The sequence below is a fragment of the Dipodomys ordii genome, unplaced genomic scaffold, assembly GCF_000151885.1.
Source record: "Dipodomys ordii isolate 6190 unplaced genomic scaffold, Dord_2.0 Scaffold67, whole genome shotgun sequence".
NCBI lineage: Eukaryota > Metazoa > Chordata > Mammalia > Rodentia > Heteromyidae > Dipodomys > Dipodomys ordii.
In genome coordinates, this window is record NW_012267283.1 from 1740870 (window position 1) to 1764648 (window position 23779).

General features: G+C 38.5%; 1 protein-coding gene across 1 annotated transcript in view; it reads left to right on the plus strand.

Annotated features, from left to right (window-relative positions):
* Positions 1 to 23779, plus strand: part of Svep1 (sushi, von Willebrand factor type A, EGF and pentraxin domain containing 1) — a 165084-nt gene that overhangs the window by 4588 nt on the left and 136717 nt on the right. Inside the window, exon 2 of the mRNA XM_013023225.1 lies at positions 152 to 918. Coding sequence (XP_012878679.1) covers positions 152 to 918 — 767 coding nt within the window. The remainder of the gene's footprint in view (positions 1 to 151; positions 919 to 23779) is intronic.

The window sequence follows — 23779 nt, forward strand, 5'->3', positions numbered from 1 at the left end:
GGGGAGGAGAGATAGAGGCAGAGATAGGGGCGAGGACAGTGGAGAGGGAGAGACCGAGAGAGGAGGGAGGGCGGGAGAGAAGGAGGGACGCCGCAGGAGAATCTTCTTGGACGGTGGTGCCTTTTCCTTCAAACATTTTATTAGGCGTCAGGGAGAGAGGAGGAGGAGGAGGAGGAGAGAGAGAGAGGAACGAGAGGGGTCGATCGCGCGCCAGTCCCGCCCGGAGTCCCCGAGCAGCCAGCCGGAGGAGTCTGGATTGTGTCCCCCGTGTCAGATCTGAAAGGGCGCCGAGACGCGTGGCCACTGCCCCGCGGCCCGGCTCTGCGCGCGCCCGCCTCCCCCGCCAGGGTCCCCGGCGCGATGTGGTGGCCGCGCCTGGCCTTTTGTTGCTGGGGTCTGGCCCTGGTTTCGGGCTGGACGACCTTTCAGCAGCTGTCCCCGTCGCGTAATTTCAGCTTCCGCTTCTTCGCGGAGGCGGCGGTGCCCGGATCCCCGGGTCGGTGGCCGGCGGTGCCCCCCGCGCCCCCCGCCGCGCCCGGCGGCGAGGACGAGCCGGCCGAGAGCAAAGTGGAGCGCCTGGGTCAGGCGTTCCGGAGCCGCGTGCGGCGCCTGCGGGAGCGCAGCGGGCGGCTGGAGCTCGTCTTCCTGGTGGACGAGTCGTCCAGCGTGGGCCGCCTCAACTTCCTCAACGAGCTCAAGTTCGTGCGCAAGCTGCTGTCCGACTTCCCCGTGGTGCCCACGGCCACGCGCGTGGCCGTCGTGACCTTCGCCTCCAAGAACAACGTGGTGGCGCGCGTGGATTACATCTCCGCCCGCCGCCCGCACCAGCACAAGTGCGCGCTGCTCAGCCGCGAGCTCCCGGCCATCCCCTACCGCGGCGGCGGCACCTACACCAAGGGCGCCTTCCAGCAAGCCGCGGTAAGGCGCCCGCACCCCCCCCCTACCGCCCCCCACCGCCCCGGGACCCCGCGCGCGCTTCCACCGCCAAGGCGCAGCGTGCCCAGGTCACCCCCTAACTAATGCCTCGCACTAAATCTAAGTCTGCAGTCCCTCCCCCCAGCCCATTGTGGTGGGGATGGGGGGGGGACAAGGGGGTCGAATTGCTAGGACTGGATGGCAAGGGCCTCAGTGGCCCCCCTGGAAGCTCTCTGATCAGGAGGCCCTGTAACGCGCTACGCACAGGTAGACTGGTAGGAGTAAGCCAGCCCAGATGCACAGGTGAGCAGCTGAGAAAATGCGTGCAAAGGTGGGGCGTGGAGGGAACGGAGCGCGCCCCTAAGTGATTATAGGATCATTGTCGTGATGGCGTTATTATTTGTTTATTAGTGGCGCTTTATGCTTGCAACAGGAAGTGCATATTCTTAATTGTGCTCTCTGAGCCTTTTAGGAATAATATTTGAGCATCTGGAAGAGGTCAGTTTTGGATGCTGGACAAATTTACAGATTTCTTTCCCGTCCCTTTCCGCCTGCCTGTCTCTGTCTCTCTGCCTGTCTGTCTCCCTTGATGTCTGTCTGTGCGTGTTCTCTCTGGGTCTCTCCCTTTATCTCTCTGTATTTATCTCTGTCTCCATCTCTCAGTCTCTGTTTTAATGTGTATGTAGGTGTGTGTATCTACTGCTTGAACCATACCCAGCCTTGGTTGTTGTTATAGTTATTTTTTCGTAGAAGGTTTCAGGGACTGGCCTGGATGATGATGCTCCTACCTATACCTCTTTGCCTAGCTGGGACTACACATGTGCACTAGCATGTCTGGCTTGTTTGTTGAAATGTATATCAACAATGGAGTATCAACCACGGAGGCCCTTTGATCTCCATCTTTCCCATCTCTACTTCCCAAGTAACTGGGATTATAGATGTGAGTCATCATATCTGGCTACTTTTTGCATCACTTTTTCTGATTACAAAGTAACACATTGATGCCACATAATAGCAAGTCAACGTTTATAGAGCTCATGAAACAAAAAGAAAAAAAAAGAAAAGAGGAAAAGAAAAACCACACTAACTCCCTCACTCTTACAATGCCATTGTTTATATTGGGCTGAGCATCTGTCCAGCATGGGTGTTCATACATAATTCAACCAAGTTGCTATCCAGATGTTTTATCGACCATTTTTCATTTGTTATATCATGACTAAATAGTTATAGACCATTCTAATTAGTTCTTTAGGAAGATTTTCTGCATTTTGGATTAAAAAGTATGAAACTTGTAAACTTTTTTGGGGGGGTGGGGGAGAGCAAACAGTACTAGGGTTTGAACTCAGGGCCTCATACCTACTAGGCAAATACTCTACCACTGAGCCATGCTCTCAGCCCAACCCCTATTTAACTTCTTGATAGAGAATGTCCTTTCTTCCCTGATGGAATTGTATAAATTTACATTTTTTCAAAACAGCAAGCTTGCATTACATGCTCAGAAAAATAGTATAGTTATTCTTAGTATTTTTGATAATTTGATATGTGAATGGTGGGATTATATTTTTGGGGATGCATACTTGCTGCTACATTATCTGGACAGTTATATTTTGTCTTTTACGGATTACCTGGTTATACATTTTGCCCTTTTTTCCATTACAGTCATATTTGTTTGCTATGAGTGATAATTAATGAAAGCTTCTTATTTATATAGTAAGAACAGGAACTGTTTTTGGTAGACATAGCTCATTGCATTTTACTTTGGTTGACGGCAGTGTCATTATTAAGTGAAAGATTTCAATTTTTATTTGTTCAAATCTATTAAACACTGCTCTGAAGAGCCTATATTTTTCTTCCATCCCTAGAGATACTTCCCCAACTAGAAAAATAGTTCTCCATTTTAAATTGTACTTTATTTGGGACTTCTTTTTTGAGGTCTGGCATGACAAAGATGTCTAAATTTTTTGTCTTAGATAGTAATTGATGTGTCATTGATCCCAGGGCCAGTTGTTTGACAGCTGTTTATCCTTTTCCGGTTGTATTGAATGTCCCTTTCACCACATAGTAAGTGTCAATGGTATTTGGTCTCCTGGGTTCCACGTTATTGTTGTTATTATTATTATTAGTCGTAAATCGTGGGGCTTGAACTCAGGGTCTAGGCACTGTCCCTGAGCTTTTCTGCTCTAAGTACTCTATCACTATGAGCCACAGCTCTACTTCGGGTTTTCTGGTGATGAACTGGGGATAAGAATCTCATGGACTTTCCTGCCTGGGCTGGCTTCAAACTGTGATCTTCAGATTACAGGTGTAAGCCAAGAGCACCTGGCTATTTCCACCTTATTTTTAAGCTTTGCTCATGATTCAACTCTAGTGATTTTATAGCATATTTAAACTAGTGGCCCTGCACATTCTCTCCTCTTTTTATCTATTCTTACTTGATCAACCGTTCCTAGTTATAGCTTAATATCAATTTTATATTCATGTTCACATATTCCAAATGAAATCAGTAGGTATTTTGATTTCATGCAGAAAATATTGAGCACATCGGCAACTATTATATTTTTATAATGGTTCTGCCAATTCAACAATATGGTATGGCCATCAGTTTGTTTGGTATCCACCAATAAAGTTGTTAGCTCTTTGGAATTTAAGCATTGCATGGACATTTTCAAATTTAGACTTGTCTTTTTTTCAATATAACTACTCATGAATGTCACCTTTTAAATTATATTTTAGACAGTTATTTTTGATGTGTCAAAAGGTTATTAATTTTTGTGTCTGTATCTCAGCTTTTGTTTTTTTCTGAGCCAGAGATTCTTACTGCATTGACCAGGCTAGCCTTGAACTTCTGAGTCCAGGGGTTCCTCCGGCCTTACCTCCCCATGTAGCTATACTGGAGGCTAGTGCCAATCATGCCTACTGCTCTATTCTTAGTCTCTTTGATTCATCTTTTCTTCACTCTTTTCTTCATTAATTGTATAAAATTATAGGTTTCAATGTGACATTCTCATGCTTGTATACTATGTGCTTTGAGCCTGTCCACACACTTCCTTCTAACGCTCATCAAAGTCTCAAAGATCAGAGCAATACATTTTGTTGATAGTATTGATCCCTTGAAATATACAATCAATCATGTGGGGGAAAGATTTCATACTTTGAATTCAATTACATGAAAACCTTCTACAAAGGGAAGGAGAGGCTCTTCATTGGTTTCTTTCTTCTTTTTCTTCCTACCTTGTATGTATAAATAGCTTCTCCTAAATGACATATTTTTGATTGGTCTTACTAGCAATGCCAAGCTATCTGTATCCTGGGCATTTCACATCCAATAGAATAATATTAGATCTCCTCCTTCCCATTTTAGTCTTGCTAATTATCTGGGAAGAAAACATGAAGTGTCTTAGGAGGGGGAATTGTTTTCCTTATTGTTCCAGATTTCCAGAAATGTGATCTTCAGAGGGGATTGTGTTATTTTGTCCCAAAATCCAACCTCTAAATGGCCAGGGTTGAGAACAGATAGGCAAGAATTTTGTACCTCAAGGAAAAGGCGTCATCCATTCCATGCCCATACTGGTACAGTCATCCTTTTATCTAGACAGTAATATTCTCTCGCAGCCTTATGAGAAGAAAGAATCTATTCATACATTTCCTAAGAAAATCTACAAGCATATGTTATTCTACTCCATTAAAATCTCAATGAAGGACTAGGAAGACAGCTTAATGGTAGAGTGCTTGCCTTGCATGCATGAGGCCCTGAGTTCTATTCCTCAGCACCACATAGCAGAAAAAGCGGGAAGAGGCGCTGTGGCTCAAGTGGTAGAGCGCTAACCTTGAGCTGAAGAGCTGAGGGACAGCACCCAGGCCCAGAGTTCAGGCCCCACAACTGACAAAACAAAACAAAACAAAACAAAAAATGAAAAAAAAACCCTCAATGAAGAAAATTAGGACTATTATGCCTTAATAGTCTTTGTCCATTTTGCAGTGGGTTCCGCTGGCCCTGGAGCTGAAGGAATAAGGAAAGACTGTTTTCTGTTGCTGTGGGAAGGTGTGGGTAACATCTTATAGTGGCTAGTATTCTCAGCTGACCTTGTCTTAAAGCATGTTTTTTTGTGTCAAGAATCAATCTCTATTGCAGAGGCTAAGTTCTTTCTTGGGGCTGAAAGGATATATTCCTAAATATTCCAATATTTTTTCTCTTGTGCTTCTTAAGCTTTTTTTTAAAAAACATAGCATATAATATTTGCACAAGAGTTCTTTGTGGCATTTCCATATGTGTGTATAACATACCCCATCAAATGCCCCTCCATCATTCTCTCTTACTCCTCCTTACAACCATTTCAACAGGTTTCATCCACTTTGCTAGAATTTACATCATTCTGTTTAAACAATTCTCATTATGTAGTAACCTCTTATGTAATCTCATTAAAATATTAGAAGTGTAAATAGAATGGAATAAATGAATGCATGAATGAATGAATGAATCCCCAATATAGAGAAGTAGATACTGATCTCATTTACAGCTCCCAGTTAACAAAAAGTAAGAAAATTCTTAATTGGAAGAGAGTGAGCAAGTAATTGTCGAACACTGAATTCTACTTTTACTGAACTTAGTTTACTAGTTGGGTTACTCTTTGCATGTAGGATGCCATTATATATAAGATTGTGTACCAACTGCCACTCTCAAAGATGCTTATTATTATCTTCCTGTATCACATTATGTTTGGTTGAAACACACTGAATGCTTAGACATATGATGTTCCTGTTCCTAGCTGCCAGAACGCTACCTGGTTAAAGTGTAGGAAATCTCTTCACCCATTACCTAGTCATGGCAATAAACTCAAGGGAATTCTCTTAACATTGACCATGAACTAGAATTACAAAATATATTCATTCTTGAATTTTTAATTTGCAAATTGCTTTGTAATTTACAACATATTCATATTATGATTCTTGCCTGTTTCACAGAAAAGGCAACACAGTAGGAGAGGCACCTAAACCCTTCATCTTTTTTGGGGGGGGTGTCAGGTTTTCAATGTTTTCTTTTTCTTTTTTTTTTATTGTGAAAATTTCGTACAGAGGGGTTACAATTACATGGGCAAGGTAATGAGTACATTTCTTATCAAGCATTGTTGCCTCCTCCTTTGTTTCCCTTTCCCATCCCTTCCCATCTCCCCACCCCGCCCCCGTGCGTCCCCCCACCAAAGTTGTAAAGTTCGTTTTTCAATATAACGTCTGTTGTACACCTCATTGTTGCAGTGGGTCCACTTGTATCCCTATTTAAACAATTTGTTTTTTCCCTTCCCCTCCACAAATTAGACTAACATCAAATACATTGAAAACAGGGGTTATACCAGGGGGAGGACATACAAAGCAACAAAGAAATAATCTTATAAATATATTAGAAACCATCGCAAGAAAGAAAAAACATTTGAATTCTTATCTTGGGGTTCATTTTGCCTAATATCATCTTATGTGACTGTTTCTGCTTGTCTCAGACATATACTAGTTATTGCAAATAAGGGAAACCATGGGACTTATGTTTCTTTGGGCCTGGCTTACTTCACTTAATATAATTTTTCCAAGTCTTTCCATTTCCTAAAAAATGGGGCAATGTCATTCTTTCTGATGGAGGCATGGAATTCCATTGTGTATATATACCACATTTTCTTGATCCACTCATCTACCAAGGGGCATCTGTGTTGGTTCCATATTTTAGCAATTAAACCCTTAATCTTAACATTAAAGTGAGCAGTAAAGAAAGTCATCCTCAGCCTTACGAATTGTCCCTGGTTTTCCATTTCTACCCATACCCAGTTTATTCTTTCCATGGTAGAGCAATGTCAAGAGCTAAATTCCTTATTCTTCTAAAGAATTACTTTTCCAAGGTTTAAATAGTTAGTGTGCATTTGAGGGCCTAACTATGGCTTTAAGGCCATATTCATTCCTTGAGGCTTTCCAGTTGACCCGAATATATATACCTGAAAGTAGTCATATGTATGTATGTGTGTGTGTGTGTGTGTGTTATGAGAGAGAGAGAGAGAGAGAGAGAGAGCTATTACTACTCTGTCTTCTGATCTTCCTTTTTCTGAATGTAGCAGAAAAATCAGAAGTACCATTGGCTTAAACACGATACACATTTATTTTTCCCTCCAATTTAACCTTGAGTAGAACATTCAAAGCTGATATGGCAAATCAAGAATGTCTTCAGTGATCCAGATCTCTTCTAATTCAGCTCGATGATTTTTCAGGTCACATCATTGTCTAAAATGAGAGCTTCTATAATTGAGAACTCATTCTAGATCCCAAACAAGAGGAGAAGGCAGAGAGTCACACTCCGTCTAAGAGACGGTGTGGCAATCTGCACCATACTGTCATGTAGTTCTCATTGGGGGAAACATGGGCTTGTGTCTTCCCTTATTTTCTGGACCTTTATTGCTCCTATGGGAGAGGATAAATGCCAAAGGGGTTCATGAGCCATCATCATATCAGAGTGTCAGGAAGAGTGTGTCCACCCAGGGAAATGACTGGAAATTCTTTCTCAGATGGTGCTATCCCATCCAGGAGTAAGATGGAACATTTGAGAATTGCCTAATCTAGTCTTTGTGCTAGATTATACCTCTTTTAGTAAAGACTGTTACAGTTCGCAAACAACCTGTTTAAATATTGGCAGTAGAAACTTCTTTTTCAGGTTTTCCACAAGCAAAGAGTATCTATATAATGTGGCATTTGCTCACACATAGAAACGTATACTGAAAGTGAATTGACAACATCTGCATTACGCTACTATTTTATTATCGATTTAGTAAAGATGAGTGAATATCTCCTCGAAAAACATGGTTCTCCACCCCTCACCCTGCACCCCGGCTTGGATTTTCTAGATCAATCTTTTAGTTTACGAGACCTCTACATGGAAAGAGATTGTCTGGATACCTTTCCCATAGATGCTTTAAGACTGTCCTCCAAATCTTCCCAGGCTATATGAAGAAGGTATTTCTGGAAGAGTCTACTAATAAATAATAACTTGCTGTGGCTTGGAGGCCAACTGTGGAGAGAAAAACTCATGATAGTAATATTGCTAGAGTGGAATGAATGGTAGCAGTAGGAAATGAGCCCTGCAGAGCATTCATAGATTCATAAATCCTTCTGAGCCTTTCTGAAAGGATGAAACATGGATTTGCCTTCCCTGTTACCTGTCTTTCTCAGAGTGACATTGGCAGTTTATTTATGTAAACTTGGGCAATAAAGAGTTTTCAAGGAAGTGGAGCTGTGGCTCAAAGAGGTGGAGTATTGTCCTTGAGTGAAAGAGCTGAGAGACAGCACCCAGGCCCTGAGTTCAAGCCCCATGACTGACAAAAAGAATTTTTTTCAGATTTAGATCATAAATATTTCTTTTACATAGAGTTATTTTACAGCTATACTAAATGGGAAAGCTATAAACTTGGGGACAGATTCTAATTACTATGTTTAGAAGTAATGATAGATAGCTACCTTGATTCATGTGAACAAGTATAATTTAAAATTCAGGAAAGTACTGGCTTCTAACAAGAAGAATAGAAAGAATGGCTTGTAAGGAAAGTTCTTAGCAGGACTCATTCCATGACTAAGTCATTTATACTAACTGTAACGATGCCATTTAATTGAATTTTTTTCAGTTAGAAGCTTCTGATAGAGTGTATGAAATATATTTTGAGCACACAAGTCCAGTGAATTTTCTCCCTTTGCTTCCATTCTATTACCGTTGTATTGGGTCTTGGACTCAAGGCCTCAAGCTTTTTGCACAAAACTGGTAGTCTACTACTTGAGCCACACCTCCACTTCTGGCTTTTTGCTGATTAATTGGATTTATGAGTCTCATGTACATTTCTTTGATCCATGATCCTCCGATCTCAGCTAGGATTATAGTTGTGAGCCACCAGCACCCAGCTTCATGCATTATCTTCTTAATTCCTAATAGCCTCAATGTTTTATTGTCCATCCTGTGGCACTTGGGTATTTTGCTAATGCAAAATATGTTTTTTTATTTGAAAGATAGCACTTTAAAATATATGTGTGTGATAAAAATGTATACAATTCTAATTTTATCAGCTATGAACTCATGCTTTACTGCTTTCACCTATAAACCTTTGGGAACCCCTCCCACATTAATCAGAGGGAGCATCCTCCTGCTCAGCAAGGCCAGTCTTTCACCAAGTTGTTTCTTTACTCATTTGCGTCTTTAAGAACTTCCCCCTTAACAACTCTTTCCTCTAAACATGACACAATCCTAATTTGAAGCATTCCTTATTTAGAATATTAGCTGGATGTTTTCAGAGTAACATGGAAACTTGTAGTGTGCAATACAAGTATAAATCCTAAAATTAATTGTTTACTGAAGAATTTCTTGTAAGAGTAGAAGCCAAGACACAAACAAAAAATCCCTGTGAAAAGATGCTCGTTTCAGTATTAGTTGGAATAGAAAAAATTTGGAAACAATGTGGGAATGGCTTAGGAAAACTCAGGAAATTACTTCTTTCTTCCCATCATGTAATTCATATAATGCATCTGAATGATTATATGGGAATCAAAGATGCCCTTTTCTCCTGATGATGGAGAACATGGCTTAGGTACACAGCCTCCTAATGCTCCATTTCTAAAGTACACTATTATAGCTGCCCAGAAGCAGGCAGTAGAGGACACAGAAATCCAGCCACTGGACAGCCACCTTTGTGACACATAAACTCACTCTGGACAAAGGACAAAGGGAATGGCAGCTGAGGAAGACCCCTCTTCCTAGAGGAAGAATAAGAATTGGGGCGGGGGGGTTAGGGCCTTCATAATGGTATTTGGTGCTAATCCACACAGAAGCTAGAATCAGGAAATCAGGACACATCCCTGCTGACATGTATTATAATCAATAAAATCTTATTTTAAAACTAATGACACAGGGCTGGGAAGGTGGCTTAGTGGTAGAGTGCTTGCCTAGCATGCATGAAGCCCTGGATTTGATTCCTCAGTACCACATAAACAGAAAAAGCCGGAAGTGGTGCTATGGCTCAAATGATAGAGTGCTAACCTTGGGCAAAACTGAAACTCAGGGACAGTGTGTAGGCCCTGAGTTCAAGCCCCAGGACTGACAAAAACAAACAAAGACTAATGCTATAGTGAAGTGGCCAAGTACCATCTTAGATTAAGTAATACTATACATATATAAAAGTCTATATTGCATAAGCCCAATTCAATAAAATATAGTCATTCCTAGAAGAAATAACCAGTCAGAAAAATTTTAAAATATTAACAGTAGTCATCTATAGATAGGATACTTACCAATTTATAAATATCAACTTCTGCATTTGAACATGTAGTGAGCATGTATAGCTTACTAGGAAGTGAAATATTCTTATCTTATTGGGAAAAGATGAGTGAAAAGTAAAAATACCTTTGGGACATCCAGAACCATGTTCTGAAATGATTAATCTCAAGTACAAGCATCCTTTTTCTGACTCCATTTTATCTTAAGTACTCCTGAAAACTTAGCATTCTCTTCCACAATCCAACTCTGCTTTCTAATACAAAATGATGCTTTTGCATTTCATCAAGATATTAAAAATGAAACAATTCCAATCCTTTCTGCTAAATGCTGAGTGCTGTGGCATTGAGTCTCCGGGCAATGGAAGACTGATGTATTGAAGGGCAGGCACCGCTCTGTAGACTCTGTTGCTCCCTCTGGCTTCTTGCTCCTTCCTCTTGGTTCCTACTGCATCTTGAGAATTCAGACTCAGAAGAATCTGCAAACAACTCACAGTAGTGGTCCTGTTGCTTGTTGAGCTCTCTGAGGAGAGGAGTTAATGACCAAGATGTAAAACTGAGCCCATGTTGGGACTGCAGATGGTGATAGTAACTGACTCCACCCCCTTGCTGAGAGGTCAGGGGATGGTGGCCCTCCTGGGTTTGTCACAAATGGACAGGGGGCAGTGACCCATTGCTCTGTCAGTCTCTGTTATTCTCACTGATAATACACATCACAGAACATTTCCAAAGAAGAAAGACGTCTTCCAACACCCAGTGTTATTTCATGTAAATAAAGTCATTGCCTCAAAGGATCCATTTGCCACAGTTAATTCTCTTTCCTAACTCTCAAGCTTCATTTTTCATTGTGACTTTTGTGCTGTGCAGTTAAAAGGCCGTCTTGTTTCTCATTGACACTGGAAAGAGACCAGCCACGGCCCCAAGTGTTGTTTGATGGTGTGTTTTGGTATGAGTATCTATCTCTTTTAACTTGGCTCGTTCATATTGATCTACATCACTTTAGCCATAGCTTCACCATAAGGCTTCATCAAATTTAGTCTTTATATGTTTCATATGCACTATCTTTTCAGACGAATCTGAAATGGACTGTGATAGAAATTAAGCAAATTTCACTTGTTTGTGCTTCTCACAGCATTCTTTCTGGGCCAAGATGTTTCTCTTTTTAGTCATATTTTCCTTCCAAATATACATGTGTAGCTTTTAACTGTTGCTCCAAAAGTGATGATATCAGAAACTTATTGCTGGAAATTTTGGTAAATGGACACCAAAGTTTAGCCTATTTGTACATAGCCAAATCTAATTAACAAAAAAAATCTGTATTTTTAAGTAAGCATCTGTAACAGATGTTATGTGAGATTTTTTTTTCTGTTGGCTCAGGTTTGTCTCTAAGGCCCAGGACTCTCGTTAAAGAGTAAGAATCATCCCACAGGTTAGGGAGAACAACCAACATTTGAGAAGGATACATTCCTCTGAATTCATGGATACTGGGCAGGCCTAGACCTGCAAAATCAGTCACCACCATTTCCCCCTGTCCAGCATCTTTCTCTGGTTCCTATAAGCAGAGAACTTAGGAGCAAGAGAGAAACAGAAAGGATGGCATCTTGGGAAGGAAAAATGTTGTTATCCTCATGTTTTGCTTGCCCCTTCCACCAGCTGGATGGAGACTGGAATTGGGGTTTTACTACTGCTTGGAAATTAACCTGGGCAGAAGACTTGATTTTGCCCCATGTCTATTTACTGGAGAAAGAAGCATTATAGAAACAATGACCAATATCTCCATTTAAGTTTTACTAGAAATATAACCTGGAAAGAATGTCTGAGTATAAGAAGGAGATCACCTGGGAGATGAACCAAATAAGTATTGATAGGAGAGTAAGGAAGTGAGACAAGGGAAGGAAAAAGCTCATTACAAGATAGAAGATAGTTGGTCTTCAGTTCCACTAGAGAACACTGAAAGCCAATGTAGAATTCCAATCCTACAACAAGTATCACCTCCAAAAGGTGAGGGATCTCAGGTTTTTATAGACCACCGCACAGTGGTGGGGTTGTGGCATCGTAGAGAGTTATTCCCTGGAGAGTGTTAATTCTATGTCATTTCTACATCCCCTGCAAGTGGGCAGAGCATTCTCTAGATCTGTAAGAAAGCTCTCAAGCAAAGAGAAGTAGCTGCTGGCCTGGGAAGTCTGGAAAATGGGTGAGGGTACCATCAGGACCTCAATTTAAGATAGAAAGAAACTAAGGGGAACTGTAACCTCACATGAAGCGAGGATGTAGGACTTCCCCATGGTGAAGGAGAACCATAGACAATGGTTTTACTTGAGTTACTGTGTGATTCACTAAGCAAGAAAACTCCACCAGTAGAAGTCATAGGTCTAGGTACGGTGGGAAATCCCAGCTATTTGGAAGATGGATAGTTAAAGGCTAGAAGAGGCACCGTTAATTTGAGACTCTATCTAAAAAAAACCTAAAAGCTAAAGGGACTAGTCCCTAGTCCCATGCCCCTCGTCCATGGATCAAGTGGTAGATATTTACCTAGTTTGTGCAAGGTTGTAGGTTCAATTCCCAGTGGCTGAGGTCCAACAGTGTTATATCATATCGAGTATGTAGTTGGTATTTTCTTAAAATGTGGGTGAAATACCCTATTACATAATAAAATTATAGAGCTAGAGTACCTAACACCTAATTTTTTGTAGTACTTGTTTTCCTTTTGTTTGGTGAGGACAGAAATCACATCTTATTTGACTGTGTATCTCCTACAGTACCTAGAAAATAATATTCACCTTGGAGTTCTTGGACAGACAGATCTTCAGCATATTGAATTTTTGTATATCAAGAATGATCTTGTGTTTCTCTGTTTTCTATTCTATTATAAATAACTAAAACAATCCCGGTACTACTTTTCAATGGGATTTTCAGTGGATGCTGGAATTTTTTAATGCTAGGAGAACTTTAATTCACCATTCAAATCATTTTCCTGTGGGAGCAATAGAAAATGTTGGGGAATAGCTAAGATATGGAACCAACCCAGATGCCCCTCAGTAGATGAATGGATCAAGAAAATGTGGAATTCTATGCCTCCATCAGAAAGAATGACACTGCCCCATTTGTTAGGAAATGGGAAGACTTGGAAAAAATTGTATTAAGTGAAGTAAGCTAGGCCCAAAGAAACTTAGGTCCCATGGTTTCGCTTATTTGCAATAACTAGTATATGTCTGAGTCAAGCAGAAAAGGTCAGACAAGCTGATATTAGAGAAATGAACCCTAAGATCTGTATTCAAATGTTTTTTTTTCTTTTAAGTGATTGTTTCTAACACATTTATAAGATTATTTCTTTGTTGCTTTGTATGTCCCTCCCCCACGGTATAACCCCTGCTTTCACTGTATTTGATGTTGTTATAATTTGTGGAGGGGAAGGGAAAAAACAAATCATTTAAATAGTGATACAGGTGGATCCATTGCAGCAATGAGATGTACAAGTCGTTATGTGGAAAAACGAACTTTACAACTTTGGTGGGGGGGAGGGAGGAAGATTTGGTGGGGAGGTGGGGGGAGGATGGGATGGGAAGGGATGGGAAGGGGAAACAAAGGAGGAGGCTAAAATGCTTGATGAGAAATGTACTCATGATCTTGCCTATGTAATTGTAACCCCTCTGTACATTATTTTCACAATAATAAATAAATAAATAAGAAAAAAAAGAAAATGTTGGGAAAAATGCCAGTTAGGTTTAAGTGCCGCCACTTCTTTTCCTAAAATATGGTCAAGGAAGTAAACCCTACAGCCCCTCTGAAAAGGAGCCAGAGAGAGTCTGCACACACTGGGTTTCTGAGGGCACACTCCATCTCCATATACTCATCAGTACTGCTCTTAGCCATGCGGGGAATCTTCAAGTAGCCATTTTCCCACTTCTCTGCCCAGGGCATTACCAAATCCTTATTGCTAAGAGAGAGTTGCATAGCCATTGATTTAGAGAGTCACAATTTCCCCCAATCTCTTGTCTTACCTTATCTTCCATAGGCATGATTCCTGGGTCACAGATCTGAATCGTGCTTGATTTCTCTACCTGAGAGATACATTCTGGCAACCCATTAAAATTTCTTAACCAAGTCATACGTAATGATGAGTGATGGCTATTTGCCTGGGAGTCAGAGCACTTACTGATGGGGGGAATCTTCCTGCATTATATTATTATCCTCCATGGACAAAGGACATCGAAAGAAGGATCGAGGTTATTCTGTTGCAGTGTTGAACAGGTCTGAGACAAAGTCAAAATTCTTAACACCATACAAAAATGCACAGATACATTCTTTGCAGTGAATTTCACTGAAAAGTCTTAAGGCAAGAAAGGACAGCCATAAGTGGAACTGGCATGTATGGATGACAGAAGGTGGATCGGAGCAGACACAAAACTTAAGAGGAGTAAACTTTTGGGCAAATGTAATGTAGATGGTTATTGTCGAAGGAGGCAATCCTCAGTGGGTTTTCTTATTTCCCAACACATCTTTCTCTTGCATTCTGGATAATTGCTTCTCAGAGCTTAGTTCCATGAACTATATAATTCCATCAGTCAGCATCAGCCCCTTAACAAACAGATCCACCAGTCACTGCAGAGGCCATAGTGATCATATCTTCTACTTGCAGAGTATCTGTCTCTGTCATTTTCATTGATATAGTTTTCTGAAATCTTAGACTTACATAGTTGGAGGTCAATCCTAACTTATACCCTTCAGTAAAAGAAAAAATGGGCCTCGAGCAAAACCCAGTATTTTTAGTCCTTGGTGTTCTAAGCCTACACTTAAATTTATAAATTTATATGCCAAATCTTTGGTCTTCCAACTAAGTTCAATTTATCTTAACTTGGGTTACTCAATGTTCTCTGCATCATAATCATTCTGTTTTTTTGTTTCAGATGCTATCCCATTTCCCAAACAAACAAAATCCTCATTGACTATTTTAGTAGTTTCTTTGGGTTTAAGAGGGGGGAAAAACTTGTTTTAGCAACTAATTGCATGATTATCATGTTTAGAAAACTCTTTCATAAATATTGTAGGTATTGAACTAGATTTGTTTACATGTCTAATGCACATTTAGATAGCTTTCACTGTTCTAAAAGTAAATCAGATTATGTTAATTGTTTAATCTACCCAAAATGACACTACACAACATATGCTTAAAATCCAACACATTTGAATTATGATGAATGTAGGTACTACCATATTTATAGATAAACAATTTAAATTCATATAAAAGCATTTTGAAAATCTCTTATTCTAGATAAACAATTTAAATTCATATAAAACATTTTGAAAATTTCTTATTCAACTTCATGGAACCAGAAATATTTAGAATTTCAGATGTTTGGGAACTGTTCATACATAATGCATATGCACATAATTTTATATACAATACAATATTTGCATGTATATAATGAGATACCTTATGGATACAACCCAAACCTAAACATGAAACTTTTATGTTTAATATACACTTTAGAATTATTTGAAGACAATTCTGTGTAATAATTTTAATTAATATGTGCTTAAAACCAAGTTTTATTGTTGGAATTTTCCACCCTGACACCAAATGCATGTTCAACAAGTCACGTATTTTGTAGCATTTTGTATTTTCCATTTTCAGATTAGAGAGGCTCAACATGTAATAAATCTTCTAATCTACTAATAAAACTAAACCCTAAATTATTTAGTGTTTACTTCCAATTTTTTTGAGAGATAAACACAGAATCTTTTGCTCTAAAATGGTTGCTTGGTGTGATTATTCAAACAAAAAAGAAAAGGAAGAAAAATTTCCAAATGCCATTTATTTGGAATGCTAATCATTGTCATAAATTAAATGTGGACTTGGTAAATTTAGCATAATTATTCCAAATAAAGCACACAGTAAGTTCGTGAACTTAAGATCTTCCCTGAACCCTTTTATTTCTCTACATTTTAGTAGATTTGATTTGAAGTGCATTGGCTTTTTGAAATCTTCCAAAGTTCTATTAACTGATGCCAAATTGTTTCAATATAATGGTTAGATTATGTCTTTAATTTTTTCTTCATGGCTATTAAAATATCTCACAAAAAGACATCACTGCTAATGACTTTTGAGTCATAAATAACATTGTCCTACTTTTTTCAGAAATCGTTGATACTTGAGCTTACCATGTTCCCTAGTATTAGATGCTCTTTTGGAAAGACAATTTGACCTGATATTTCTCCAAATCAATTTTTCGACTAGAATTCTAAGGGTAGCATTAAATCCATTTTCAATTTTTATAGCTCATATCTTTGGCAGTACATGTTAAATCACATCACTTCTTTCCTCTCTCTGGACCACCCAGGGAGGTTGTCTTCCTCTGTTTAGACTGAGGTACCAATCAAGAGGTTGAGATAAAGCCTTTATAAATCTTTTTCCTAGCAATTTGAATTAGGAAGACAGAGTAGTTGTAGTTGTTCTTTAATTTCTTTTTCTTAAATTATCTCCTCAAGTTACCTCATTCCATTTTTATATATGAGCATTAGTATGACTACATTGCCCGCTATGCCTCTTCCCATTGTCCCTCCAACTGTAAGAGCCCCCTCCCCACACAAAACATGTTTCAGCATCCTGGAATTCATTTAGTTAAACTCGCAGTTGTTCAAAGGAGTTGCATCACAAGGAATTCACCCTTTCCTAAACTACTTTATTCACGTGATTATTTATATATATGCATATATTGTTTAGTTAACTGGAAGTAGAGCAATATAGAATTTAGGACTGTGTACAGAGCTGTAGAAATCCCATCAATGTGAGGAATGTGCAAGAAGATGTGCAGAGAGAAGCCAAGATAACCTACTGCCTAATCCCAAAAGAAAATAAATGGAAGTTTGCAGAAAGCTAGGATCCACAGTGACTCCGTATTTCGGTCTTGTTTGAGGCTCCATTCTCTCTGATCTTGGGTTGGAAAAGATATTTCTAAATACTTCCAGCAAATCTTCCACTTTGGTTAAACCAATTAAGTGAATATCCAATCCTTATAGACTTTTTTTGTATGATTAAGAAATTCTTTGTAAGTTTTTTAAAATCTTAAAACTGCAAATAAATTCAAGGATAACCATGAAATTCTTCACTAAGTACTGTTTGCAAGTGTTGAAAATATTTTTGCTTCTTTTCTGGTTGTGGAAATAATATGTTATTAATAGCTTTAGGTAAGACAAAAATATAACTCATAATAGTGATTGTATAACCTGTGTAATCATTATATAGACTGTAATGTTATATATAATATTTAGGAGAAATACTTTTTAATTTAATTGTGTGTGTGTGTGTGTGTGTGTGTGTGTGTGTGTGTGTGTGTGTTGGTCCTGGGTCTTTAACTCAGGCCCTTGCACATACTAGACAAGAGTTCTACCACCGAGCTCCCATTCCCAGCCCATAGTGACTTTTAAAATCTATTTAAGTTACTTCTTATGATAAAATATGGCAGTTAGTTATTCTTGTACATAAATCTTTCTTAACTCTCCATTTTTCATAATTGTCTTCTTTTATGTGATGCATGATCAATTTTTTATTACTTGGTTTCTTGCCATGTTTCATTGTAGTCACACACTAAAGGGATGGGTCCTTCTTGCCTGGTATTGGGACTTAAAGATCAAGCATGATTTTGGCCATTGGCTTCCTGATAGTTATTTATTATAGCAAGAAAGTACTTATCTGTTACCCAATTTATTTGTAAAATTATGAATGGATGCCCAAATACCAAATAGTGTACCATTTGAAATTATCTTACTTTCTCCTTGGTCTTATTCATGGGAAGCACAAAAATAAGTTTTATACCTTTTGACTATTGCAGTTGAGTGTTACGTGGTCATATTGTACAGGTGATTAATATGTCAACTGAAATTATCTTACAGTTATTCACAACAATAATAAGAACACAATTTGATTTTATCTGAATAAATTAGTAGTTCTCTTTAGAGAGAAATGTCATGTAGCCTCTCATTTTTCTTTTGAATTCTAATGACTTTACTTTTGCTAGTCAGATTTTCTTGATTTCCCCTGTGTGTCCAGAATGCAAGTTCGAAGTTGGCATGACTAGAAACTTGTTTGGTCTTTGCGTGTTTGTTCTGCTGTCTTTTACAGTCTGGATTATGCCTGCTACTCATCAACTCTTGTATACACTGTTTTTCAATTTGATATACTGTCCCCCATGGGCCCATTTCAACATGATTTGTGTCCATGTTTAATAACTAAAGCATGTATGTGGGTGGAAGAACTATGCTACCATAAATCTGAGACTAAGGTCTTTTTTGACCTTCTGGTTCTTCTCTGATTTGGCTAGACTGTCATAAATAGCCTAAAGGATACTCAAGCCAACATTTGTTCCTTTTCTAGAATTTCAGTCTATGAAGCCTGAGTAAATACTTAAAATAAATGAGACATGCTAAAACAGGTTCATTTGAAATTGCAAGATGAATATGAAAGTTCAATGTCTGCACAATTCTCTTCCCTGTTACACTGGGACATTGTTTTACTTTAGTTTGTTTCTAGTTAATATTTCTTTTATGTCATCAAGTTAACATAGATAATGATAGGGTAGAGTCTAATATATAGTAAAGATGAAGTATGGACTGGGTAAAATAAATTGAAAGATGATTTTTATCACGGTTTTCATTTCTTGAGAACAGGATTTACTATAACATTTCTTGGACTAGCGTTTATTTATTTAATTCTCTCTATTAGACATATGGCTAACAAAAAATTACAGCATTTACAATTTTATCTGTTAATTCAGTAGTTTCATAGTTAACGTTCTCATCACCAATAGTGTAAGAATATAAATTTCAATCTCCTTACCATAGAATACCTGACCATCTATTTTGGAATAGAAAAAGCTTTAAAAGTATTAACTATAAATGTGGACCAAGAAATAATAGATGTGTGATGGTAGTGAGGTACATTATTTTTACCTACAACAAAAGAATCTGGGAAAGTACCAAAGAGGAAATGAACTTTAGCTCAAATTTTGAAGACCTAGTAAATGATGGAGTGGAAATATTAAAGAGAGAGAGTATGTGTGTGTTATTAAAAAATTTCTAAGCACAGAAAGCATCAGGAAAGCATTGTGTGTTCCAGAATCTCCAAATAGACTGATGTAGCCAGAGTAGAGTGAAAAGGTGGCTTGAGAAAGGAAATTGGAGACAGAGTGTGATAAGAGATGTGGCTGTAAGTACTGGAGTTAGACAATAAAAAGATACAAAGAGTTGTTTAGACTTTATTTTGTAGATAGAAAGGAAAGTAATGCAAGTCCAAAACACCAGCTACTGTAATCCTGGCTACTCACAGCTGAGATCTGAGGATTGAGACTCAAAGTCAGCCTGGGCAGATAAAACAGAAGAAATTGTAGATCCGTCTTAGGTTTTAGGCTTTAAGGTAGGTGGATTGTGGGTCCACATTCGACAAATCATGAAGGCAAGGAGAGAGAATCTTTATTTGTGCATGGAGTAGATATATTGAGTTTGAGAGGCCACTTATCAATACTCTCTGGACCAATGGGACAGCATACACTTAAGAATATGTGTTTGCTGTGGATTTAGGAGCCATTAACCTAGCAATGAGACTTCTGTCCTGAGTTCACATGACATTTCCCAGGAAAAGCACAGAGGAAAGGAGACAGAGGAAATTTATAAGTAAGTCAAAATTCCCTTGCTATATCACCAGAAGACAGTCAACACATTGATGTACATACTGTCAGCCACATACACACATGTATAATGCATTCACATTTATGTGCACACTGATGTAAATATATATAATAAAATTTGCAGGGCACTTGTGACTATGTCTATAATACTAGCTACTCAAGAGGCTAAGATCTGAGAATTGAAGTGCAAAGCCAACCCAGGCAAAATAATCCAAGAGACTCCTATCTAGAGATAATTAGATTATTAGAGATAATTAGATAATTAGAATTAATCAGCAATAAGCTGGAAGAATCGGTGAGGCTTGCGTCCCAGCCTTACGCAGAAAAAGCCAAGCAAGAGCACAAGGCCTAGAGTTCAAGCCCTAGGCCTGGCACAGGCACTCACACACAATCATTGTGTTTACTTATTCACTTCTTCAATTTAGTATCATTTAACAATGTCATTGTAGTAATATTACACGATTGCCCTATAATTTACTTAAAGGTCCTCTTGTTGGAATTTCATCCTTTTTTTGTTCTTTTATTGTTGCAAATTATTCTGGCATATGCATCCATCAGGTCATTTTTGTGTATGTATCTACGGCTATTTCCTTGACACTCTTATCAGTAGCACTTAAGTTCAAATGACAGGAAATGTTTAAGACTTTGAGCCCTTTGTCATAATATACTCCAAATATGACCAGTCCAAGTGACATTTCCCATAGAAATCTCTGCTTCCCCATGTATTTTGTAATTTAAAAATTTTAAAATAACCATAGCTATTTGAAAAGTTAAAAAATGGTGTTGCCAGTACTTAATTTACATTATTTTTATATTTATGAAGTTAAACATTTTTGTATTTGCTCTTTCTCTTTTTTTTTCTTTTTCTCTTTCTCTTTTTTTAACCTATATTTTGTTTGGCCAGGACACTCACCTATGCTTCTGTTATTTTTCTTTTTCTTTCAACTTAGAGCTCTTTAAAGCTCTTTATATTTTAAGGTCATTCATATTGTTAAAAATATAGTGTACATATTTTCCAATTCGTTCCTTGCTTTCTAGTTCTGAATTATTTTAGAGGGAACAGAAACCATGAGGACAAATTCTAAGTTGGGGGTGGTGGCTCATACCTGTAATCCTAGCTACTCCAGAGCCTAAGATAGGGAGGATCACATCCTAGGCAAATAAGGTAATAAAACAAAAATAGATGAAATAAAAAATAAAGTTTCTGAGGCTCCCCTCTCAGCAAATAAAAAGCTGAATACTGTCATCCCAGGGCGCTAAGCAATCCCAGCAGCATGCAAAGTGTCAATAGGAGGATCGCAATCCAAGCCAGTCTCAGGCAAAGAGAGAAGGCTCAATGTTATGAAAGCTAAAAGGTCTTAGACTGTGACTCAAGTGTCAATGTGTTTGTCTAGCAAGTGCAGTGCTCTGAGTTCAAACACAAGTATAGCAAAAAGAAACAAAACGAAAAGCAACTTTTTATGGTGGTTAGTTAGGTCTTATTGTTTTGACTAAATTTTTGAAAGGGCACTTAAATAATTATGAAGATACTTACACTGATTTATTCCTTACTTAGGAAATTGCTGGGTTTTTGTAACTAAGCATGGTTCCCATTGTTTTAAAATAGATAATTTATCATTTGAATTGTATTTATTCCTAATTTTTATTCATTAGAAAAGCAGAAATGGTAGACATTTAGTGTCCTTTTCTTGTGCATCTCAGAATGAAGATCTGGCTATCATAACCTGACTGTCCAATACTGCAGCCACTAGCCACATTTGTCTGCCGACACTTAATTAGATTTAAACAAAATGACTACTTCTTCAGTTGCAGTAGACTGAAGTGCTACATGTGCCTCAAATCGTGTCAATGTCACTACAGTACCCACTGTATTTATTCAAACACAGTGTGTGTCTTTGTGTACCTTCACTGATCACTTGGCTAGGTTATCAGCTTGTTTTCACAATCGTAATGGCAAATGTGACAGGTACAAATTCTGACACCTGTGTTACCCAGCTGTTTATTGTTTGCTGTAAGCTCTTTGACTGGATCTATGTCCTTGGTCACAGATGAGGAAAATCCCTCAACCCAATATGGCTTCTTTGAGCATATAATGTAAAAAAAAATAAATGACTAGAATATACAAAATGCAGAAAATGATAAACCAACAGCACAACTTAACATTTCCTGCAAATAATACTCAAAACTGCAAAGCAATAAGCATCCCTTGAGCTAAAGAATGTCAGAGTATTCTAAGTAAAAATATTAAACAACAGAAAAGGCTTGGTGAATTTAAATTTTTTAATTGTCTTTAAGTAGTTGTGCAGAGGAGTGCCATTTAACAGTTTATGAATCCAACGCATCTGCATCAGTGTCACCCCCTCAGCATTCCCCCCCACCTGCCCTCTTCCCTTACTCTTTTAAATTAATATGGTGTATACAATGAATTCTCGACTCCATTCTCCCTCACCCCTTCACTGTCTACCCCTCTCACCCACTCCTCTTGCAAGTACCTATTTCCTGGTGCTTATTTTGTTAGGCTTTGACTTGGTCTTTGTAAAAAAATTACACTATTTGAGCTCTCCATAGTCTGCTATACTTCAGTTAATTCATTTGTAGCTATTTGCATACCACCCAACCTACTTTCTTTGCAGATTTATAGGCTCATTATAGCTACCACAAGAGAGGGAAACCACGCAACCTTTGTTTCTTTGGATCTGTCTGTCTTCACTTAATATATATTTTTTCCAAGTTGGTGAAAATTTAAAATGTGAAGGATGGAGAAAGTATAAAAGTATAAGAGTAAAAAACTTAGAGTCTCTTGTTTGAACTTCATGTTTCCTAAGAATGCAGAAACAAGTTGAACTTCATGTTTCCTAAGAATAATATAGAAACAAGTTGAAAAACTGGCTGACTTTACTAATTTTCTGCTCCTTGGACTAGAATGGCTATGACACAATCACAGTGAGTATGTGTCCATTGTGTCAAATTCTTTAAAGGATAACAAATTTACCTTCTCATGTTAGTCATCCTTAGTCTAGGCTGGTCTCCAAGGGCAATTCTAGCTAAGGCTCTATCACAGTTAATATTATACCTGAATGTAGTTTAATTAAAGAAGCTCAAGAGCAAATATTGCTCTGATTTCAGATATGTTGTGAGTGTTCTTTTTCTTTCAAGACCATTTTAAAAAATACCTCTGTTGTAGGCCGCCTTGGGGTCTGGGGTAGGAGCGCAGTCTTGTGTAACAGTGATGGATCTTGGTTGTTAGAAAGATGTTACACAACCCTACATTTTTATCATTCTGATGACTATGGCTGCACCCGAGAAGCTTATTTCCCTGCCAGATATTTATACAAGCTAATCAGAGGCTTGATAGAATCCAGATGGTGATAACCTTTTGCCATGACAGAATCCATGTTGAGTTTTTCTTTGGCAGCAAATGGTTTGCCTCATTCAATATTCTGGACCCAAAATTCTGTTTCTGGAATGGCTCACCAAGGGCAGATGATGTAAACTCTTTCAGAAACACTTGAGGGAAGCGCCAGCACTCTACCACATTCCACAAGCAGCCTCGCTCATCTATTTTCTTCATAAATCTCTAGTTCCATCCCTAGGAACAATGCTTTTTATTGAACTGTGTTTTCTATTTCAGCATGATGAAGCACACAGCTGGAGGAGGGTTAAAATAGTTTTCAGTAAATCATCCTCCCCTCCTCTGTCTTTAATGTACATTCTAAACTCCAGATCTTGTGTTAATTCTTTGCTTGGACTACTACTGGTCCTGCTATTACATTGCAGTTTTCGGCTTTAATATATTGTCTTGCCAACAGATCTAATGATTCCTGTAAATGCTCACAAGTTCTCTAAAAGAAGAGAAAGAGAACAGATTTAACACAAAACACCATCTGGCTGGTGAGGCA